At 46.6% G+C, this 23,348-nt stretch overlaps 1 protein-coding gene across 19 annotated transcripts in view; it reads right to left on the reverse strand.

Moving 5' to 3' along the window:
• The window catches only part of TMEM164 (transmembrane protein 164), a 237,235-nt gene that overhangs the window by 76,039 nt on the left and 137,848 nt on the right, over positions 1-23,348 (reverse strand). For 18 of the 19 annotated variants that reach the window (XM_081567294.1, XM_081567308.1, XM_081567309.1 and 15 more), the window contains one exon: positions 16,891-16,969. The exons of the other annotated variant lie outside the window; for it this stretch is intronic. In XM_081567294.1, coding sequence (XP_081423420.1) covers positions 16,891-16,969 — 79 coding nt within the window. The remainder of the gene's footprint in view (positions 1-16,890; positions 16,970-23,348) is intronic. 19 annotated transcript variants of the gene reach the window in all.

Consider the following 23,348-nt stretch of genomic DNA (forward strand, 5'->3'; position numbering starts at 1 on the left):
GACAGCATATTGAAAAGCAGAGACATTACTTTGTCAACAAAGGTCCGTCTAGTCAAGGCTATGGTTTTTCCAGTGGTCATGTATGGATGTAAGAGTTGGACTATAAAAGAAAGCTGAGTGCCGAAGAATTGATGCTTTTGAACTGTGGTGTTGGAGAAGACTCTTGAGAGTCCCTTGGACTGCAAGGAGATCCAACCAGTCCATTCTAAAGGAAATCAGTCCTGAATATTCATTGGAAGGACTGATGCTGAAGCTGAAACTCCAATACTTTGGCCACCGGCTGCGAAGAACAGACTCATTGGAAAAGACCCTGATGCTGGGAAAGATTGAGGGCAGGAGAGAAGGGGACAACAGAGGATGAGATGGTTGGATGGCATCACTGATTCAATGGACGTGGGTTTGGGTGGGCTCCGGGAGTTGGTGATGGACAGGGAGGCCTGGCGTGCTGTGGTTCATGGGGTCGCAAAGAGTCGGACACGACTGAGCGACTGAACTGAACTGATACAACACTAGGTCACTGAAGAGCACTCCCACCTCTCCAAAAAAGCAATAAACAAGCACAAAACCCCTTCTTCTAGCCTTCCTTATCTTCATAAATGGCAATCCATTTAAGTTACTCAGGTCAAAACCCTTAGAGTTATCTGTGAGTCCCCTCCCTCACATCCCACATCTGATTCATCAGCAAATCCTGTTGGCTCTACCTTCTGTATGTATCTGGAATCCAGTGAGTTTTCTCCACCTCTACTGTTAGTGCTGAAGCCACTGGCATCTCCTTCCTCTTTTATTACAAACATTACTTACAGGTCTCCCTACTTCTACCCTGTGCCCTTACAGGACAGTCAAATTTCAGCATAGCAACTAGGTGATCCCTTGAAAGATGAACTCAGATCCTGTCAGTCCTCTGCTCAAAACCCTCCAATGGCCTCCCATTTCCCTAAGAAGAAAATGGCAAGTTCTTAATGGTCTATGAGACCCTAGATATGATTTGTCCCTCACCTATATCAACTCTCTGACCTGCTCTCCTATTGCTTTCCCCTTCCTTCACATGGCTCTAGACACACTGACCAACTTGCTATTGCTAGAATACTCTAGAAAGACTCCTGTCTCTGGGTCTTTACACCCATTATTATTTTCTCTGCTTTGTAAACTCTTCCAGATATCCCGAAACCTGCAAGCCTTTGCTCAAATGTCATATTCTCAGCATGGCCGTCCTTCACTCTCCCCACCCACTCAGCAGCACTATGCCCCTTACCTGCTTGAACTCTGCCTCTATACTCTTAACATCACCTGACTTGCTATATATTTTACTTATTGCTATTTATTTCTTTACTGTCTCCTCCCACAAAAGAATGTAAGCTCCGTGAAAGCAAGAATATGTATTCCTTTTACTCGCTGCTTTATCCCCACAAGTGCCTAACACCAAGTAGCGGGTTCAACTCATATTTGCTGAAAGAATGAAGCAAGTGGCCAAGTATGTTCAAGAACTTTATATCATTGAGTCTCAATGGACTATCAAGTGGGGATAGAGGCATAAATAGGAGATGAGGGCCAGTTCTTTAAGAAGTCTTTTTGCAACATTGGAGAAGGAAATGGCAACCCACTCCAGTATTCTTGCCTGGAAAATTCCATGGACAGAGGAGCCTGGCAGGCTATAGTCCATGGGGTCTCAAAGAGTTGGACATGACTGAGCAACTTCCACTTTGCAACATTAGATATATTGAACTTTACAGATCACCTTGAGATCCAGTTAAAAGGTGGGCTCTGATGCAGTCTGGGGTGGGGACTGGAGACTCTGCATTTCTAACTGGCTCCCAGGTGCTGCTGGTCCTCAGACTATACTTTACATGGTAACAGACAGGGCTCCCCATCTGGCTGCTGATTGAAATAGGGTGAGATGAGAGGCAGGGAGACCAGTATTGAAGCTACTGTAATAGACCAAGTCAGGGGTGATCAGATCTGAACTAAATAAAATAGGAGTTGTGTTATGTGCTAAGCTGCTTCAGTTGTGTTCAACTCTTTGCAGTGCTATGGACTATAGCCTGCCAGGCTCCTCTGTCCATGGATTTCCTAGGCAAGAATACTGGAGTGGGTTGCCATTTCTTTCTCCAGGGGATCTTCCTGACCCAGGGATCCAATCACTTCTCCTGCATTGGCAGGTGGGCTCTTTACCACTAGTGCCACCTGGGAAGCCCAAAATAGGAGTAGTAGGAATGAATTTGAGAAATGATCAGATCAAATTGATTGGATTGGATGGGATGGGGGTGGTAAAAGGCCAATGATTAGATTTCTGGTGTGGGTGGTGGTACCACTCAGTGGGATGGGGAACATCAGAGAAGATGTAGATTTGGGGATAGGGGATAAAATGACAAGTCTAGTTCCCGACAACGATGCCATACCACCTTTGCTGCCCTCTAAATGAGAAACCTTCATTTCTTTGTGGTTTTTTTTTTTTGGCTACACCACATAGCATGTGGGATCTTAGTTCCCCAATCAGGGATCGAAGCCATGGTCTCTGCATCGGAAGCATGGAGTCTTAACCACTGGACCCCCAGAGAAGTCCCAGAACCTTCACTTTTAGCTTCTGACATAGTTACCCAGGAGACAGATGATCATGGATGTGTGACTTCCCATCCTCGGCCATTGAGTACAGGCCCAAGTCAGGACTCCCGCCATCCAGGCACTGGATCAAATGAACTGTACCCTCTAGACTGCTTAATATAGGAGGAGGTGGAGACTGTCCCAAGTTGGGTGTCCATGTGGAAGGTCCACTTGGTTGACCTTTTTATCCTGAGGGGTTGGAGAGCCCACTCTGGCTAGGCTTCACCCTCAAGTGCCCAGTGGGCCACTCAGCCTACGATGAAGGCACATAAAGACCCACCTTCATCCATGAGGATGAAGAAGAAAACCAGCCCTCTGCCAAAAGCAGGGTGAGGACCCTGAGCCGGCAAAGACTTCAACAGGGGGACCTGACCTAGCAGACAAGCATTGGTGTCCAGAGACCCAGGTCCCAGATTCTGTTCTTCTCCAGTTGCTGTGTGACCCGCCGTGTGGATCAAAACCCCTCTAAGCCTCAGAGCCATGCTGGGGGAAATCTAATCTCAGGCTCTCCATACCTTACAGGAGCATGTAGGGATAGAAAAGCTAAAGAAACATAGAGGCACTTTAGGGGAAAAGTACTGTTTAAACACAAGCCCCACTATGCCTCACACACGTTCTACAGTTAGTACTGGCTGGGTCTCTGGGGAGCTTTCAGTGAGGGGAAGCCAGCTCTTGGATCATTTGATGCAATGAGGCTACACCTTCCATCTGTATCAGAATTCCCTGGAGGGCTTATTAAAAGGCATCTTTGCTGGATCCCACCCAGGACTTTCTGATTCAGTAGGTCTGAGGTGGGACCTAGAATCCAGAATCTGAGAATTCACATTCGCATTTCTAATACATTCTCTGATTAGGCTGCTAGTCCCAGGACCACACTTTGACAACCCCTGTCCTAGAGAACCTATGGAAAATGTAGATTCCTGGGCTCTGTACCAGAGACTAGAATCCAGGAGATGTGGATGGGTCCTGGAATTTCCATCCTAGTAACAAGCACCTCAATTCTGAGGTGGCTCAGGGGTAAACAATCTGCCTGCCAATGCAAGAGACATGGGCTTCCCCACTGGCTCAGCAGTAAAGAATCCACCTGCAAGTCTGGAGCTGCTGGAGACATGGGTTCGATCCCTGGGTCAGGAAGATCCCCTGGAAGAAGGTATGGCAACCCAGAATACTCCAGTATTCTTGCCTAGAGAATCCCCATGGACAGAGAATCCTGGCGGGCTACAGTCTATGGGGTTGCAAAGAGTTGGACATGACTGAAGCGACTTAGCACTAGTACTCTTGTCTGGGAAATCCCATGGACAGAGGAGACTGGTGGGCTGCAGTCCACTGGGTTGCAAAGAACAAGACACAACTGAGTACCTGAACAACAACAAGAAGCACCTCAGGTGATTCTGATGCTAAGTCTTCCAACCACACTGCCTTAGGAGGAATTCTGGAGCAGGAAGACGTACCAAGAGGTCTAGGGAAAACTACCAGTGTGGGGGGCCCTGGTCTGGCCAGATGTGAGGAGCAGTGTCTCCTGGAAGCTGATAAAATTAAGGCAGGAAATACTTGACTTAATCCACTGCTACCACAAAGCACTCCTGAGCCCCAAATACTTCCTCTTCAGCAGGGAAAGTCTTACAGTCTTCAGAAACCCACCTACCCACCCTCCTTCACAGAGCTCAACCCAAGGCCAATTTCTCAAATTTCTCGCTCTTCCCTCACCCAAAAAACCCCTCAGACTTCAGAATCCACCTGAATCCCTTAGCCTTTCCCCTGCCCCTCACCCCATCAGCCAAGTGGAACTGAGAAGCCAGTGAAAGAGAAATTTCCCAGCATCCTAAGGCTAGACAGACAAGCAGGGTAGCGAGCTAACCTGGGGTAAGGAAGAAACAAAGGGCAGCACCTGGCACTGAGGGTGATATGAAAACCTGGGGACATCACAGGCCAAAGTGCTCTTGCTCTAACTGTCCTAGAAGCTAGCACAGGGGCTGTATCACAACCCTCATTTTGCAAAAGATAAGTGTAAAGTTCGAGTCAAACAACATGGGGGTTCTCACACCCCAGTTTCCTGCGTGTGTGTGCTCAGTCACATCCAACTATTTGACCCCCATGGACTGTAATCTCCCAGGCTCCTCTGTCTGTGGGATTCTCCAGGCAAGAATACTGGAGTGGGTTGCCAGGCCTTCCTCCTCCAGGGAATCTTCCCCACCTATGGATCGAACCCACATCTCTTATATCCACTGCATTGACAGGTGAGTTCTTTAGCACTAGCACCACCTGGGAAGCCCTTGGGAAGCCTGAGATGGCCCCAAAGGACATAGGATTCCCTTGGACTTCAAAATAACCTTGTCACCTCGCTTCAAGCCTGAGCGTCCACTGTTCCAAGTCTGAAACAAGAGCGCCCTCTAGTGAAACATATAGGGGTTTCCAAACAGCCTGAAGGCAGGGCTTGCTAGCTTTCCTGTGCCTGGCTGGGTACGTGAGGACACTGACAAATCCCTTCTCAGAACAGTGTTTTACACGCATAAAATAAAAGGCAGAGGGCTACCAAAGAAGCCAATGACATTAAGAGACGATTATCAAAATAAATAGATTTGTAATATAGTACTTATGCTTCTTTACTAATGTGTTTAATAATAAGAGCTAGCAGCTACTATAATTTCAAAGTAGTAATGAGCATTAACAGCATTTTGAGCTGTCTGCCGCAACTGTAACATGATAGGAAGCCATCTGTGATTGCTACTGACAACAAAGCCACAGGTAGGACTCATCCCTACATTCATGTGCTACGTTTCTGCTGGAGGCTAGCGAAAACAAAGATGTAATTATTTTTCTCATCCAAGTTAATGGATTGCTTAATTCCTACTTGTGGATCCCAGGTTAAGAAACAGTGCTTAGATGAAAACTGCCACGATGAACCAACCAAAGAACCCCCACAAGGATGGAGAAGAGGGAGTTCCCAGAGCAGGGAGTTGTGCCACCAGCCCCACAGGTCCTCAAGCTGACTGTCATCCAAGCCATCCCGCTGGAAACCCATGGAAAACCAAGATGGTGGCCCTACCAGCATCAACTCCCTCTGAACCTGCCACCTGTGCACAGAATGGCCCTTCCACCTCCCCACCCCAAAGAGACCTGACTTTTAGGATCCAGAGCAGGAAGCTCTCATATAGGTGTCAACAGCAAAGCTGCAAAGCTGCAAGTTCTAGCCCAGCCCTGCTGACACTGAGGTGCTGGGTGCCTGCTCAGCTGACATTAAAACAGCCCATTTTCATTGTTCCTTGGATGACCCTTCTCTCAACCCAGATGTTTTGCTCCTGTACTCGAGCTGTGGAGTACTCCTGGAGAAAATTGGGTGACCGGACAGACTAGTACTGGAAGAATGCAAGGAAATGTTTCAGGGGGAACCCCCTCAGTGCTAGCCACCAACCAGAAGGTTGAAGAAGAGCTACACTGTCCAATGTAGCAGCAGCTGTTTCCACTGCAATTCAAGTTTGTTAAATGGAGAAATTCTCCAGTCCTAGCTATTCAGCTGCACTATCCATATTTCATCTGCTCAGGAGACACCTGGATGGAGCTGGTGGCTGCCATGATGAACAGAGCGGATATAGAATATCTCTGTTATCACAGCATATTCCACTAGAAAGCATTGGAACCGTCCAGACTTATCTCCTTCTCCCATTTCCTGCAACACTTACTCCTCTTGTCATTACCCTTCTCAGTCTACCATCAAGCCCTTTCATCGTCAGCAGCTGTCATCACCTTGTAAGTCTTCAATTTCCCTTTCTTTCAGTGCCTTCAATGTGCCCTCTCACAACAAGCCTTCATCTTGGCACCTGAAGGTGCCCAGCCTTAGACAGAGAGGAAGGGGAGGAAGGGAAAACGGGCTCTGCAAGGCCCTTCACCCCTCCTTCCTTAACACTCTTCCCACCTCCTTCCCATCCCTTCTCCAGTGGCCTTACTTCCCTGGAATCCTCTGAAACAGTGAGGCACTCTGGGGTCACCAGTCCTTTCATGGGAGTTTCTCCTGCCTTAGCTACCAGGAAAACCAGCCACTCCTCCTGTTCTTCTGACGATTCCTGCCATCTCCTTACATTCTTCTTCCTGTCTATTTACAGGTTGATGTCCCCCAAGGCCTTTTTCTAAGTCCTAATTTTCCCCCACCTACACAGTTAGCTTGAATCATCTCGTCTACTCCCATGTTTATATCTACTACTTTGATACCAAAGATATCAAAGTCTGCCTCCAGCCCAGACTCCCCTGAAGAGCTCCAGAATATTCCACCCAACCGCCTCCTAGACATCTTAGTCTGATGAGCCTAGAAGTACCGTAAACTCAAGTACAATCATCTTCCTCCTTAAAATATGCTCCTTCATTCTGAGTTCCCTCTCCGTGAGGGGCACTCAATCCCCCAATCCCACCATGGCTAACCAGACCAACATCCTGGGGCCTCAGGAGACTTCATCCTCTCCCTGGATCCTATAGCATCTTATTTATAATAAACACTAGCAACTTAACGATCATTAATTTAAATTCAAGTAAAACATGATCTTAATTAAGTATCTTCATCTCCTGAAATGATGAAAAAAAACAAGACTGCCACCTAGTGGCTAAACACAGATTAAACAATTAGATACAGAATTACTAAAAGTATAAGGCACTTGCAGGAACATGTGCCTTAGGTCACCTAGGAAAGTCAGACATAGATCCAGAGAGGAGGTGGCACCTTCGAGCTAATTTGTGGGGGAGGACACAGACTTTGCCAGGCCCAAGGAGAGAAGCTGGTGTGTATATGCGGCAGGGGGAGGGGGGTGGGGGCGGCAACAGTGCAAGCAGGTGGGGCCTTGAAAGTAAAGTAATGGGAGCTGAAGTCTAAGTGATGGGAAATGAGGTCAAAGAGACAGGCAAGTGTCAGACTGTGAACAGTCTCGAATGCCCATAAGGGAGGAGTTTGGTCTTTATCCTGCATGAGAATTTGAAGCAGTGGAGAGAATTCTGATCAGATTTGCTTTCTTTAGAAAGGTATTCTGGAGACTGGACAGAAGGCAGACTGGGTGGGAGGCTGGGGTGATGGGGGTGCAGGGAGACGAGACAAGAAACAAAGTGCTATTCCCAGCAATGGAGGCTGAGACCCTGCACTAGGATAGGGGTGGTGGGGACAGAGAGGAACGTCCAATGTGCAAGCATTTTGAGAATTTGGATCCTCAGAACTTCTGAACTGATTGGTACTGGGTGAGGCAGAGGAGGGGATCCAGGAAGCTGGCAGGAATTTTGGCTTCGGCACTAAGATAAGAAGTAGAGGAGGAGGGAGAAGAGCAGGTTGGAAGGAGAAGCATGGAACTGACCATAGATATCTCCTCAGGCCTGCAGTCAGAGCTGCAGATGGGGAATGCCAGGATCTCTGAGACAGGCAGGGCACAGGAGCCCAAGGAGAAACAGCCAGAGAAGGAGGATAACCAGGAGACAGGTGAGGCATGGGACTCAAAGGAGAAACAGACATCTAAAAGGAGGGGTGTCAGCGAAGGTAAGTCCACTGACAGACAGACACTCTGCATGTGCAAGGCTGCGGCTTCAGAAGTCAGCTAGGCACAACCTGACCCCAAGAACCCACGGTATACTTGGAAGGTAAGATTTGAAATTAACAGGAGGGAGTGAAGTGGTAAAAATAATAACAGCAGCAGTAATAATACCAGAAAAATAGAATACACTGCTTACCATGTGTCAGGACCTTTACATATGTGAGCTCACTGACTCCTCACAACACACCTACCAATCCCCATTTTACAAATGAGAAAATATGCAGACAGGTGAAGGCACTAGCCCAAGAGCCAGAAGCAGGATTTGAACCCAGTCTGTCCAAACCTAGCAACTACCTATAGTGGTTTCAAATGCCAGTTTAAGCCCGACTGCAGGAACGCTATCCTCTGTGGTGCCACAAATTCCTTGGGCACTTTGGGGCTCTGACCAAAAATAAAGCTGTTAAGTATAAAGAATAAAGAGATGCAGGGTCATAAAAGAAAACAAAACAGTATCAAAATACAGTTGTTAAAATACTTCTAAAAACTGTTTTTAAATGTTGAGGTAATGATGAAGTGCAAATGATTTTGCAAGATATCTGAGCAGTTGAAACAAGCAGAAAGTATCTGATTTATATTAATGACAACATGCCAAGGAGGGCAAATGCAACCCAAGGACTGTGGGTTGCTGTGATTCAGAATTGAGGGAAATACAACATTTCAGTTGGAGTTAATGCAAATGAAGATTTGATTCTCCCCACACCCCTACTCCCTGTATCCAGTATCATGGACCCCATAAGTCTAGTGAACTTTGTTCACATTCAATCAGCTCAACATCACCTTATGAAACTCTTACCAAGTGCTTAGTCCATGGAAAGCGCACAATAAATGTTTGCTTGTAAGATGTCTAACAGAATATGGGCAATGTGCAGTGTGTGGATATACAGTCTTTCATTCAGTCTGGAAATATGAAGAACAAGAGAATAATTCCTGTCCTTGGGGTGACGGGCGTGTAAACAGACACTTAAACCAAACCACTAACACAGCAAAAGAAAATAAGGGATATTTTTTTATGACCTTGAAGTAAGGAAGGGCTTTCTCGTCATGACTCAAAATTCAGAAGCCATGCAATAATAGATACATTACACAGAAATATAAACATCCTACATGGCAAAAATAAATCATGAGCAAAGCCACCCTGGTAGCTCAGATGGTAAAGAATCTGCCTGCAGTGCAAGAGATCTGGGCTCAATCCCTGGGTTGGGAAGATCCCCTAGAAAGGGACATGGCAACCCACTCCAATATTCTTGTCTGGAGAATCCCCATGAACAGAGGAGCCTGGCGGGCTACAGACCATGGGGTCACAAAGAGTCAGACATGACTGACCGACTAACACTTTCACTTTAAAGTTATAAAACGGATGACAGAAGTGGGGGAAATATCTGCAGGTGTATTACAAAAGACTAAAGAGTTCCCAGGATTCAATTTTGTATTTAAAAAAAAAAATCAACAAGAGAAGAATGAGCACATGAGAGGAACACATAATTCAAGGACGAGGAAATCGAATGCCAATTTAAACATGTATAAAGAGGCTCAGCCTGACTCAAAGTAAGAGAAATTCAAATTAAAAGTGGATCAATATACCATTAGTTTTACCCATCAGATGGGCAAAACAGTGGAAAGTTTGGAAATATACTCCTTTGGTGAGGCTGTGTGGAAACAGACACTCTTCCATGTTGCTAAGGAACATTTAAATTGATAGAACTTTTTGGGGTTTGGAACTATCTGTCAAATTTACAAACACATATACTCTCTAATTCAGCAGTTCCACTTAGGGGGATTTATCCTTTAGATACCCTTGCATACCTGGAAAATGGTATTATAGGTTCAAGGTCATTCGGCACAGTGTTATTTATATTAGCAAGAGGCTGGAAACAAACTAAATGTCTACAAAGAAGAGATGGAATAAATAAATTATAGTAGAGTGTTGTAGTCTTGTGTCTAAAAGCCATGCAAGTTGAGCTTAAATCCTGAGTCGGCTACTTACTATCTGAATATCAGTTTCCTCATCTGCAAAACAGAGGTAACAGTAACACCTGCCTGAAGGACTGTGGTGGGGATTCAACCGGTTAATGTTATGTGAAGAGCTTGAAACAATCTCTGGTGCCTGTCACAGAGGGGCTTTGGAAAGGTGGATTGAAAAGGGTCAGGTAACCTTTATTTCTTTTATTAAAGAAGAGTTGATTTACAGTATCGTACAAGTTTCAGGTGTACAACGTGTGTGTGTTTAGTCACTCAGTCATGTCTGACTCTGTACGACCCCATGGACTGTAGCCCGCCAGGCTCCTCTGTCCATGGGCTTCTCCAGGCAAGAATACCGGAGTGGGTTGCCATATGCTCTTGTAAAAACATGCTCCTTTCCTTCAGAGTACAGAGGTGAATTCTAACTAAACATTCATGTCTGTGATAATTCAATTCACACCTGGCTCCTCCCACAACATTATGAATTCTATGAGGGGAGGGGTGGGATGGGGTCTGATTTTCACCTATCAGGGCATCCCAATGGCCAGCATAGAGCCTGGTTAGAAAGAAGGCACATATAAATATGCTGCTATGGTTTGAATGTCTGTGTCACCAAAAATTCATGTGGCAAAATTCCAATCCCCCAACTGAAGGTACTGGGGGCTGGGGCCTTTGGGAGGTGCTTAGGCCATGAGGGTGGAGCCTGGGAAGTCTGAGATAAAGTCACCAGTGTGCTCACCTTCTTGTGAGGCCCCTCTTCCTGGTTCACAGCTGGCCCCTTCTTTTACAAAATTCACACCAAAAGGATCCCTTGTCCCATCCACCACATGAGGCCACAAAAAGAAGGGCCAGCTGTGAACCAGGAAGAGGGGCCTCACAAGAAGGTGAGCACACTGGTGACTTTATCTCAGACTTCCCAGCCTCCAGAACTGTGAGCAATAAGTTTCTCTTGTTTATAAGCTACCCAGTCAGTAGTATTTGCTTGTGGCAGTCCAAATGGATGAAGACATATGTGTTAGATGCATGGATGAAACAGATGCGGGGGTAGAGATGATTCCCAGGTTCTAGCTGGAGTGACTGAGTGGTGCCATCTGTCAAAAACCACAGGAAGAGAAGCAGGGCTGATGGGAAGATGAGTGCACGCGGGTAGGCTAAGCTGTGGTGTGCCTGACACATCCAGGAAGAGATGCCGGAGTGAACTACGTGAAAAGGAATCTCCTAAGATTAAGGGCTGCTGAGGGCAACATCATGGCCATCACAGCACGGGCTGGTGGCTAAATTTTGTAAGCACGTGAGACCACAACAGGACTAGCAGAGCAAGAGGTGAGCCCAGAACAGAACTCTGGGGAAATCAACATCTCAGAGGACAGAGGAAAGAGAACTCCTGCAAGAGACTTGGAAAGGCATGAATGGTGAGATGGGGATGGGGGGGGTGGATACTGGAAGCCCCGAGAGTAGAATATTCCAAAAGGGAGTGATCAACAACGTCCAGTGTAGCAAAGAGTGCAGGCAGGATAAAGCCTGAGAGACGGCCACCACATTTGGTCACATAGTTGTTGGAAATCTTTAGAAGAGCTGTTTCCATAAAGAGGTGGGCAGTGAGGTAGACGCCTGATGGCAATATTCTGATGAGTGAAAATAACTGAGAGGAGGGATCATCAGATGTAGAGAAGTGTCACTCAAAGTTATGTCCTACTCATGACATGATTTCAAGTGCTAAATACACAAACATTTCTTTAACTTAAAAGTGATATATTTAAAGTGTATTAAAACAGGACTTCCCTGATGGTCCAGTGGTTAAGAATCCACCTGCCAATGCAGGGGACATGGTCTCAATCCCCGGTTTGGGAAGATTCCACATGTTGTGGAGCAACTAAGCCTATGCGCTGCAACTACTGAGCCTGCAGTCAAGAGCCCATGAGCTGCAAGTAGTGAGCCCACGAGACAAAACTCCTGAAGCCTGTGCACCCTAGAGCATGTGTTTCGCAATAAGAGAAGCCACCTCAACTCGAAGCCTGCACACTGCAACTAGAGCAAGCCCGGGCACAGCAAGTGAAGACTCACCACAGCCAAAAGTAAATAAATAAAATGTTAAAAGCTGTATTAAAATAGAAAATCAGTGTACTGAATCCAGGATTTCACAGACTATCAAGCTTCTCTTAAAAACAAATATATCTTAGGAAAAAAATCAATAGGTTTAATATTACATACATAATAATACAGGTGAATACATGGATAAGGCAAAAAATATTATGTCCTAAGAACTGAAATTTAGGAAATATTGTTTGGACTACTTTATGATGTGAGGAGAGGATAAAAGATATAGTTGTGTGGAGTTAAAGTGTTTTAGACTAGGGAAGACTTCAATATCCTGAAAAGCCAGTAGTGAAGCACTGAAAATCCAAGCACTGATAAACTAGTGACCAAATGAGGGATAGAAGTTCCAGAGAACGTGGAAGGGACGCAATGGAACAACAACGGGGTGTGACCAGCCATGGCCATGAGCAGGAGGAACACCACTCCCTCCAAGATCGGAGGGAGGAACGTAAGGACGGATGTGGGTATAGTGGAGAGAAGTGGGTGAGGGAATTTTCACCCGAAAATCTCTTATTTTCCCAGTCATTTGTTGGGAGAACATCTACTGAGAGTGGAAAGGACTGGAAGTTTGAATAGACTGGACAGGAAGTTTGGGGAGGGAGGCAAAGCTTTGTCACAAGATTTCTGAGGGCAGTGTGTAGAAACGTTGGTGAAAGACACAGAGTAAGTGAGTGATGGTGCTGACAGCCCAATTATAATAGAGATCATGGAATTTCACTGGCCCAAATCTGAAAGAGTTGAGAAGTTTTCTCACGAGACTAAGAGTAGGCACTGGGATTGGACACTAATCTGAGTGCAAGGGACAAGGGAGTGAGACATGCTCAGGAACTGGTAAAGGGAAAGTTCCAGTAACTGGTCATGGTGGTACAAGCTGATTTGGAGAAAAGGGGAGGTTGGAAGAAGCACAGATTTGGGTCAAAGAAAAGGACATAAATGCTTATGATCTTGGAAGAGTTTTAGGGGAAAGCAAGGTCCTGAAGGGGGCGCAGACGTCACTACAATTAACAAGCTCACACATTGAGAAGCTGGGGGTGGGATGAGCAGTCCTCACTGGAAGGTTCTCAGGATGCTGGCTAGAGGTGTACTGAAAATAGTGAGAGAGCCATGGGCCAAAGGTACCCAGGAATGCAGGGGAAGTGACCAAGGGGTTCGAATGGTGGTGGTAATCAAAGAAAGAGGTAAAGAGGGTGGTGAAGAAAAAAGCACCCACACATAAGGCGGAGACGAAATAATGGTCTGGAAGAGACAGTGGCGAGACGGGTGGCATATGGGGCTGAGCAGAGACAACAGCCTCAGTTAGAGGGTTTCAGGCAAGAGATGGGAGGACTTTGTGTCTTGTGAAGAGCTGAGGGTGGGGTTATAAAACATGTAGCTCCATAGGGCCAGAGTCAAAGCTGACAGGAAAGGAAACAGAAACCAAGAGTGTGGCTGAAGGAAGGAGGAAGAAAAGAGCAGTGTGGACAGGGGAGGTCACGTTTACTATCAAGGTGCCAAATGGCTGTAGCAATGAGGAGAGAGAGATTCCCATTAAGCAGAACCTGGCCTTTCAGCGACACAGGGCTCCTTGGCATGGGGGGGTACTGGAGAGGAGAGCTAGTCTGGCCTTGGGTAAAAACTTCTGAACCAGTTATTTCTAGAAAATTACAAGACTTCTATTAGGGAAGAGAAGCCCCAAACTCTCAGCTTTTTGGTTTCCAGGAAATCCTCTTCCCCCTGTTCACTCCGGTTCCATGGCCCCTCTGCAAGGCCTACGTCAGGCTCGTTGGAAGGTGAAACAACCTCAAGAAATCCAGATGTTTTCCCCAAATGCTCATGATTTCCCCCAAGTGAACACCAGATGGCAGCAAAGAGCCAGAAAGGAAGCTGAGAGCGCACAAGAACCCAGAAATGGTAAAGCAGGGAAGGTGGAAAGGCTTCAGAAATCCTATGACACTCTCAGTTGCGTCTGTCCTCTCTCTCAGACAGGCACTCCTTGTGGAAGGACTGGGCCTGTCTGGTTCGTCTCCGATTCCCTGGCACAAATCCTCTGCACACAGTAGGTGTTGAACAAATACAGCCATGCCTCGGAGTTACTGCAGGTTCGGTTCAAGACCACTGCCACAAGGCAAGTCATATGGGTTTTTTGGTTTCTCAGCACATCGCAAGGTTACGTTTATACTATACTGAAGAAGAACTAAAGAGCCTCTTGTTGAAAGTGAAAGAAGAGAGTGAAAAAGATGGCTTAAAACTCAACATTCAGAAAACTAAGACCGTGGCATCTGGTCCCATCACTTCATGGCAAATAGATGGGGAAATAATGGCAACAGTGACAGACTTTATTTTTGGGGGCTCCAAAATCACTGCAGATGGTGACTGCAGGCATGAAATTAAAAGACACTTCCTCCTTGGAAGAAAAGCTATGACCAACCTAGACAGCATATTAAAAAACAGAGACATTACTTTGCCAACAAAGGTCCGTCTAGTCAAAGCTTTGGTTTTTCCAGCAGTCACGTATGGATGTGAGAGTTGGACTATAAAGAAAGCTGAGTGCTGAAGAATTGATGCTTTTGAACTGTGGTGTTGCAGAAGACTCTTGAGAGTCCCTTACACTGCAAGGAGATCCAACCAGTCCATCCTAAACTAAATCAGTCCTGAATATTCATTGGAAGGACTGATGCTGAAGCTGAAACTCCAATATTTTTGCCACCTGATGTGAAGAACTGACTCAGTGGGAAAGACTCTGATGCTGGGAAAGATTGAAGGCGGGAGGAGAAGGGGATGACAGAGGATGAGATGGCTGGATGGCATCACCGACTCAATGTACATGAGTTTGCGTAAACACCGGGAGTTGGTGATGGACAGGGAGACCTGGCGTGCTGATTTCCATGGGGTCGCAAAGAGTCGGACATGACTGAGCAACTGAACTGAACTGATACCGTAGTCTATTAAGTGTGCAATAGCATTACGGCTTAAAAAAACCAATAAACTCTTTTCTAACAAAGATATATACATTGCTTTTATGTTTTACACAAAACATGCCTAGCACAGCATCCTGCACACAGAAAATACTCAATGAAAAGTAGGCATTGATGGTTATACTGTGGTTGTTATTACTGTTACTATTATTACAGCCTCTTTTCAGGGCCAGGCACCAGAGGAGAAAGGAAAGACTCAGGGACAGTGTGTGCGCACACAAATTGGATCTAACCGAGTGTGTATGTATAAATTTGAATCCCTTTCTTAGCTTGGTTCCCCCAAACAGTGCAGCTATAGATTCAAGAGAAGGCTGCAATGGAGTCAGCCACTTCTAGGAAGTGTAGCTTCCCAGATGGGAATTTTTGAAGAGGTATGGGAGGTAAAGGCTGCTATCAGACCACTCTGACTCAGCCAATCAACAGACTTTTATAATGCCTCAGAATACAAATAGTTTTAACTAATATCCATGCACATTTGGTCAGAACTTGCATCCCACACCTCAGGAACCATGAGCGGTGGGGGTCTGGAGGCCTGGGACAGCTTCCTGCCTGGTTCCCTTCAGAATGACTGTATCTCTGAGACTTACATATTATTAGGAAGCTCTTTCCTGACAAATGGCATAGGTCACCTGGATATGCAAAGTCAGACTTCTCTTAAAGCTCAGTCAGGAAAAACGGTGTGTTTAGAGCAAATTAAAAAGAAGTGCTCTTTGACAATGTGAGCCCCCATGTGGCAGCACAGGTAAAAACAGCCTCAAAGAATAGAGCCAGAAGACTCCTAATTGACAGGAACCAGGGAGTCTTGACTCCATGGAGAGCAACAGTTCCCATCCACCATCTTCCAGCAGGCTTTAGGGTCAATGTGGCTTTATGGAATTTTTAATATGATAGAAATGAAAGCCCTGCTGCCCTGGGTGAGGTTAGTCTCCCAGCAAAGTCCCAGGAACCAAGATAGAGAGGCTGGTGGCTCAGACTAGAAGAGGTTGACTTCCAGGCATGGGGCCTTTCAGGAAGGTCAGAACATTAAGAAGGCAGGGGTCTTACAACTAGTGTAGAATGAGTGAACTCCCCTTTCCTTTTGTCTACTACCCAACAGAAGGAGAGGATCAGTTAAGGGTCGTTGTGAGGTCACAAACAGATCAGCCTCTTGACCAGGTCGGTGGTCTCTCCCTTTGACCAAATGAAGGTTTCCATGGTCTGTTTTACATGAAGGTCGCTGCTCCTTCACCAGCCTTTTCCCTTAATCCCATAATCCCAAGTTCCTGGACATCTTGCCCCTTTCAGTATCTTTTCTGGTTCAGAGAGGATGGATATAATCAGCAAAAAAAAAAAAAAAAAAAAGCACAAGGTCCCTCTACCCTCTGCTGCACACTGAGGCAGGGAGAAGGCAAGAGCAGAAGCAAGTGACAGTGTGTAGACAAACTCTGTCCACGCAAACCCAAGGCCACCACGGACAAACAGCCTGAGGCCTCAGCCCTGGAATGGGCTGTCAGTGGCCCTGAGCTCACGCATACAAAGGATGAGAAACCACCAGGCTCTTTGCAGGCCTCATCCATGCCCATTTTCCCACTGCCTGGTGTCTGGCATGAAACGTGCTACAGAGACTCAGTCAGGGAGCACCTCAGGTTTCTGATAAGACACCTAAGAGGTTGTGACTCCCCCTCAAACAGAAGAGAAGGTAGGTATGAAGCTGGCACAGGGACAGGGTTTGCTGGCCTTACCTCCTTTCCAAAGCAGGTAGATGGGCACCACGTAGAGCATAACATGCTGAATGTAGTAAATCTCCAATTCAAAGGGGAGCTGTAAGGACAGGAGGGAGAGGTGTTTCAGAGCAGGAAGCACTCATTCTAAGAGATTCTCGAGTTGAATGCCTTGCCCTCTCAAGGACCCACAGCTTAGCAACCCCACACACTTCAACCAGTTCAACTCCCTTCACAATTAGAGAAGAATGAAATGACTATACCTATGACCAAGGTCAGTCTTCCAAAGTGCATTTTGTAGAGATAGTACTTGAAAAATGCTCCACTCAGTGTGGTTAAAAATTTAAGAAAGGTTAAATACAATCTATCTCCTCCTCCCTTGGAAATTCACCATGTAGGTTAGTGGTAGATTAAGGACATGCAAGTAAGAAGACTGCTTAATGCTGTTTATTTGGCATTTCCTAAACTTGTTTAGCCAGTGAGTTTGTTAAAAAAAAAAAAAAAGCACTTAGTGTTCTGCAGAATACACTTGAAGAAACACAGCCTTACATCACTCCCTGCTCCTACTGAGTAGCTGGTGGACTACTTAAAGTTTATGTCTCATTGGACAAGAAGAACATACAGGGTAGGATTTATTATTCCCAGTTTCCAGATTTAAAGGTACTGATTGCCAAGTCTGGTTAAGTCTCGATCCAAGAATAAAGAGTTTCTCCACTGGATACTTGGGGTCAATCCAGGGTTAGCCCTAATTTTGGGCAAAGACTAAGTAGCTGGGCCAATTCTGGCATGGCTTGCCAAAAAAGAGTATCCCCACCCTCCTTCCAACCAACACGCCCATTCATTCACTCCTGTTTCCCATTTCACTCAAAATGGAAGCTCTAAATTACCAAAGTGGAGTGTGCTTTCAACCTGGCACAGGCACCATGCTTCAACACTTGGCAGCGGGTGGAGAGTGGAAACAGCTGGGCAGCTAACTCAATTCCGGGAAAAGAACTGCAGCCACTGGTGAGAAGCCTGGCCTCCAGGGCTTACACAGCCCTACATATACAGACACACAGATATACACACCCCTCACCAAGGGGAAGCCCAAGGAAACAAGGACACCCAGTGCAACAGTCAGCTGCCTCCCTACGAGTAAGCACCGAACCAAACCTGTGAGCTCGTGAGAGGACCCAGTTCTGGGCTCCCCACACCCAGGAACCCAAGGCCTTGTGCAAAGGAGTGAAACCAAAAGATGGCAGAGCTCCCAGAATGGGAGCTGGGAGGACTGTAGACCCTGGCTCTGCCTAACTGAAAATAAAACCCACGCAGAAGGAAAATTTCCCATGGACCCAGATGATTATTCTGTACTCACAGACAGAAATGTCAAATCCCAGAAAAAGAAACAAGGTTCCCAGTGAGTCTGCAGAATAGGGTCGTGGGGTTTCACAGTGAGTGGGCACCACCAGCAGGAGGTAACTTTGGAGGCCTGAGAGGTCCACGGGGGACCCTCAGAGCAATGTGGTCTGGGATCACCCTACTATTAATAAATTAACTGACTTGACTGCAGTCCCACAGAAAGCAGGCAAAAGTTTCGGGAAGGCTCGACTCTCTGGCTGTTAAGCTGAATCTTCAGGTATCTAAGGGATTAGAGCTCCTCCTGAAATGGGGTCTGGGACCGCAGGCTGCTGGCCCACTGCAGGGAGCAGAAAACCGGGCAGAGGGCCGGCAGCTCCTGGTCCCAGACAGGTCTCCAGGCAGTACCCCTGCTTAACTTCTACCTGGACTCACGGGGCGCCCTGACTTCCCCTCCCTCACACCCCTTCTGGAAAGCAGACTCCACACCTGCACGTCCAGGGAGGCAGGTCAGCACTGCGGCCGCAAGCACAGACTCTGGAGTCCGTCAAAGCCCTGTTCTCGATTTGATTCTGCCACTTAATAGCTCCATGGCCTTGGGCAAGTCACTTAACCTCTCTACCCCACTTCTGGCACTGGTAAAATTGAAATGAGAGTGTTGTAAAACTAAATTTTTGAAAAATTTTACTAGAACAAACATTTGTCGAGTCCCTATTGTGTGCCAGGAACCATTAAGCAATTTGTTCACTATCAGTTCACCTATTAATTCACCTGCGCTGCTCCCATTAACTCCATTTTAGAGACGAGAAACTGAGGCACAGAGAAGTTAAGAGAACTTACCCAAGGGCACACGACTATTTGGTGACACAGCCCAGATTCAAACCCAGGCGGGCTGGCTCTAAGTTTCCAGTCTTAGCTTGTAGACTGTGCTACCCCACGCCCTGCTCCTTCCCTCCTACAAAAAAACGCTAACACCTGGGACATGAGCAGCGCAAGGGAGATGCGCAGGGCCAAGGGGGTGCACAGTGGAGGTGCGCAGTGGAAAGGAGACCCTGGTAACAAGTGGAGAGGTAACAGAAGCACATTAGCAACAGCAGGATCAGCAATTGTCCTTCACCTGGGGACTAGGCCCAGTCCCTCCCTGTTCACAGGATCCCCACCCTCATGGCCTGCTCTGCCCCATGTAGCAACAGGCCCCCCATCACACAGTGGCCAAGCTTGGCCTCCAAAACAGACCTCCCAGCTCCCACTGGAGCTCTGGAGACACATCAGTCACAGATCTCAGCTGGGCTGGCCAGGAGACTGCCCCCATCAACTCTGTCTTTCCTGCCTGCTTCTCCTCCTATTCCAAGAGTTCTCTACCTCAGAAGGCCACAAAGAGTGTTCAACTAGGTGTGGGCACCACTGACAGCCAAGGCCAGGGAGAGGAATGGAAGGGGATGAAAGAGAAGAAAAGCAACATGAGAAAACCATAAAGTGGCAGGAAGAAGAGAGCTGAAGGCAAGCAGGAAGCTAGCTACTAGTGGTCCTTTAATAACAAAGAATATTTAGAAAGTACTTGTGTGCCATGCCCTGTGTTAAATGCTTAACGTGTGTTATCTCATTTAATTATTGTAAGGTTCCTGTGAAGCAGGGACTATGGTCATTCCCATTAGACAGATAAGGAAACTAAGGCACAGAGAGGTTAAATAACATCCAAAGAAGAAGAGGCAGGGCAGCGATGGGGATAAAGGACATACGGCAATTGAGCAGAAACAAGGCAGCTTGCTTTACAGAGCACTGAACCTGAGCCCAGGAACTTTGTCATTGAGTCTCCCCTTTCTGTTTTCCCCATTTGATAAACACTATCTCTAAAATGTCATACTTCCCCCAGAAGTCCTATTCAGCTAATTCATCTCTGCCCTCCAGAATGGACATCTGGAGCTCCACTCTAATATACATACCTGGGCTCCTTTTCAGCTGGGGGATTCCCAGGGCTTTAGAAAAAATGTCCTATCATTGCAGGTGAAAGCCAAAGGCAATAAAAACGTTTTTAGCTACATAAGTTGTAACGTCCTTCTCATGTCCAAGTCAACACCTTTTTTTTTTCTTTTTTTTTTTTTTAAGAATTAAAAGAGCAGACAGGTAAAGTTCTCCAGGCTTCTGGAGTCAAACTGCCTGAAACATGAAGTGCATGGGCTCCATCCATGGAGAGATCTGGGGCCTCCTTCCTCCTGACCTTCTGCCCTGACAGCCACACACCCACACTCTGCTGTGGAGACGACCCACCCCTGAGTGCCCTACAGCCCGTCCCAGTGTGCCCTATATCCCTGGTTACTTTTGCCACCATAAGAAGCCCAATACTCCCAGGTCACCAGCCAATGCGTGAACTCTAATCCCCACATGGCGTTCTACAAGCCCAAATCCAAGACCACCTTCCACTGCTCCCCAGTGCTTGAAATCCCTCCCCTCTATCCTCTGGAACCCACTAACTATCATTTGCAAAGCCCCACCATCTTCAAACTCTTCTCTGAGCAGTCAGTTCCTTCACTTTCTTACTTTGATGAAAACCTGGCCCCCTCTCTGAGGACACAGCTATCTCTGCAGCCCCCTCAAGTGGTGGGTGCTTTCCCTCCCATGTGGCCTTGTACCCCTGGGCCAAGAGGACTCCTGTCTGCTCCCAGAACATTCTCTCTACCTTCTTCCTAAACACTCCCTGGGTCTGAACCTTATGTCCTCAGACTCTCCCACCCTCTACTGTTCTTGTTGTACTCATCCCACAGACCCTTCTTCTTACTGCTTTCCAACCTGCCTTTGTCAAAATTTCTCTGTTTTCAATATTTAGCAAACACCAGTCTCTAATGCTTTGACCTCCATTCCCCTCGAGTTTTCACCTCCATCTCACCTCAGCCCTTTATTCCCATGGTCACACCCGCCACTAGCAACACCTGCAGCCCTTCTGTAAACTCTTTCATGCACTCCACTCTCCAACCAGCACCACCAGTCTACCCAACTCACTCCACGCCCCTTCACATCCTCCAGCTTCACTGCGACCTATATCTACTGACCCTACCACTGTTTTATTGGCCCTCACAAGCTCATGTCCTCACCTCTTTACTTGCTCATCACTCCCTTCCACATGTTCTAAACCCTTTTCCCTACTTGCCTTGAAAAAACATATTTCTGGTTAAACTGAACTCTCTGCCTTCACGTTCCTCTGCTACACAAGTAAGCATGGCTGGAGAAAAATGTAAAGCTATGCTGTTAACTCTTAAAATTCATAACTGCAAATTTTGAGTGGGCCCTTAATGCAACGTTATAATCCAACTACATTCCCAAGTCCATGCACTCTCATCTCTCCTGGATGATTCCTACCCTTATTTTCACAAGTTCTGCGTTCCTCAAACCTTTCCCCACCCTCCCTCTCAGCTAGTGGCATGGCTCTCTATTTCACTGGCGAAAAGGGAACAGCTGGAAGAGAACATCAACAAGCTCCCAGCGTCACATCACCCTCCTCCCTATACCATCCCACCACTGCCTCCTCTGCCGCTGCTCTGCAGGAACCAGCCATGCTACTGGCTAAGGCTAGTCCCAGGTTCCCACACTAGATCCTTTCCCCTCTCGCCTACTTAAGGACACACCAGGAATTGTCCCCATTTTCACTAGATCATTCCCATCAGAAAACAAACAAGCTACAAAATCTTTCAACTAAAGACAAAAACTTGATCCCATTGCCTCCTCCAGCTGTCACCCCAATACCTCTGTTTCCCTCAATAGCAAAACTCCTCAAATGGCTTGTGTCTCCTCACTGCCATCATTTCCCCTCCTCTGAATTATCCTTCCATCCACTCCAATCACATTTTCACACCCACCACTCCCCCGAAATTGCTTTGATTGAGGTTCCCAATGACCTCTATGTTTCTAATTCCTCTACATACTGAAGGAGCCCAGAACCACATCCTTGGCTCTTTTTTTCCCCCTACTCTCACTCACTGGATAACATTATCCAGGTTCCTGGCTCTCAACACTTATCTATATCCTGATGACTCCCAAATGAGTATTTCCAGCCTACAGTCAGGCTGTTAAGATTGAAATTCTAGGACTTCCCTGGTGGTCCAGAGGCTAAGACTCCATGTTCCCAATGCAGGGGGCCTGGGTTCAATCCCTGCTCAGGGAACTAGATCCCACATGCCACAACTAAAGATCCTACATGCCACAACTAAGACCTGGCAGAGCCAAATAAGTAAATAAAAATATGTTTTTAAAAAAGACTGAAATTCTAGCTTCATCATTTAGTTGCTATCCACCTTTGGGCCAATCACAATCTTGTAGAACAGGAATGACACTAGTACCTACCTCATCAAGTTGTGATAAAATTTGGTGAAATAATGCATGGAGAGCTCCTGGTCCAGTGCTAGAATATAATATATACTCAATAAATGCTAGCTGTTGTTATCATCCTCCTCTTCAACATCAATGCAGCCAGTGAGTGGTAAAGCCAGGATCTCAACTCTGGCTCACAAGACTAATGCCAGATCTCTCTGGGTCAAAAGCTGGAGCTCATTTCATCCCATTATTCCACCCTGGCAAGAGCTGCCAGCAAGAGATGGTGACCAACCTGGGCCAGCCCACAGCCCTAAGCCACAAATCACTATTTCATCAGATGACTGCTAGGATAACTTTAGCTTGCCAGCTCAATCCATTTTTTGGCCCATCTTTAAGAGACTTTCTCCTGGAGACTTCTTTATTTCTCAAAGAAATTTCAACACTGCTCTCCTCTTCTCACCCATGACAGTCCCATTCTTACACTCAGCCAACCAATTGAAAAGAAAAAGCCAACCATTTACTGAGACACTCCCAGGTGGCAGGTAATGTGCCCAGTTCTGGGTATGCAGCCATGATGAAGACACAGTCCCTGCCCTACAAGAGCTCACAGTCTAGTTGAGAAAGCTCACAGGCAAAGGGATAAGGTCAGCACAGCAGAAGAGCATGGAGAGAACTGTAGATCAAGCACTGGATTTGGTCTGATTTTTTCTTTGAAAGTAAGGGACGGTCCTGTACGATGTGCAAGGGATACTGGTAGAGGCAGGGAGACCAGTTAGCAGCTAGCGATAGCAATGTCATGAGGGACTTGCCTGGTGGTCCAATGGTTAAGAATCTGCCAT

Source organism: Giraffa tippelskirchi, chromosome X (genome assembly GCF_054371585.1).
Source record: "Giraffa tippelskirchi isolate mGirTip1 chromosome X, T2T-mGirTip1v1.2.pri, whole genome shotgun sequence".
Classification (NCBI taxonomy): Eukaryota; Metazoa; Chordata; class Mammalia; order Artiodactyla; family Giraffidae; genus Giraffa; species Giraffa tippelskirchi.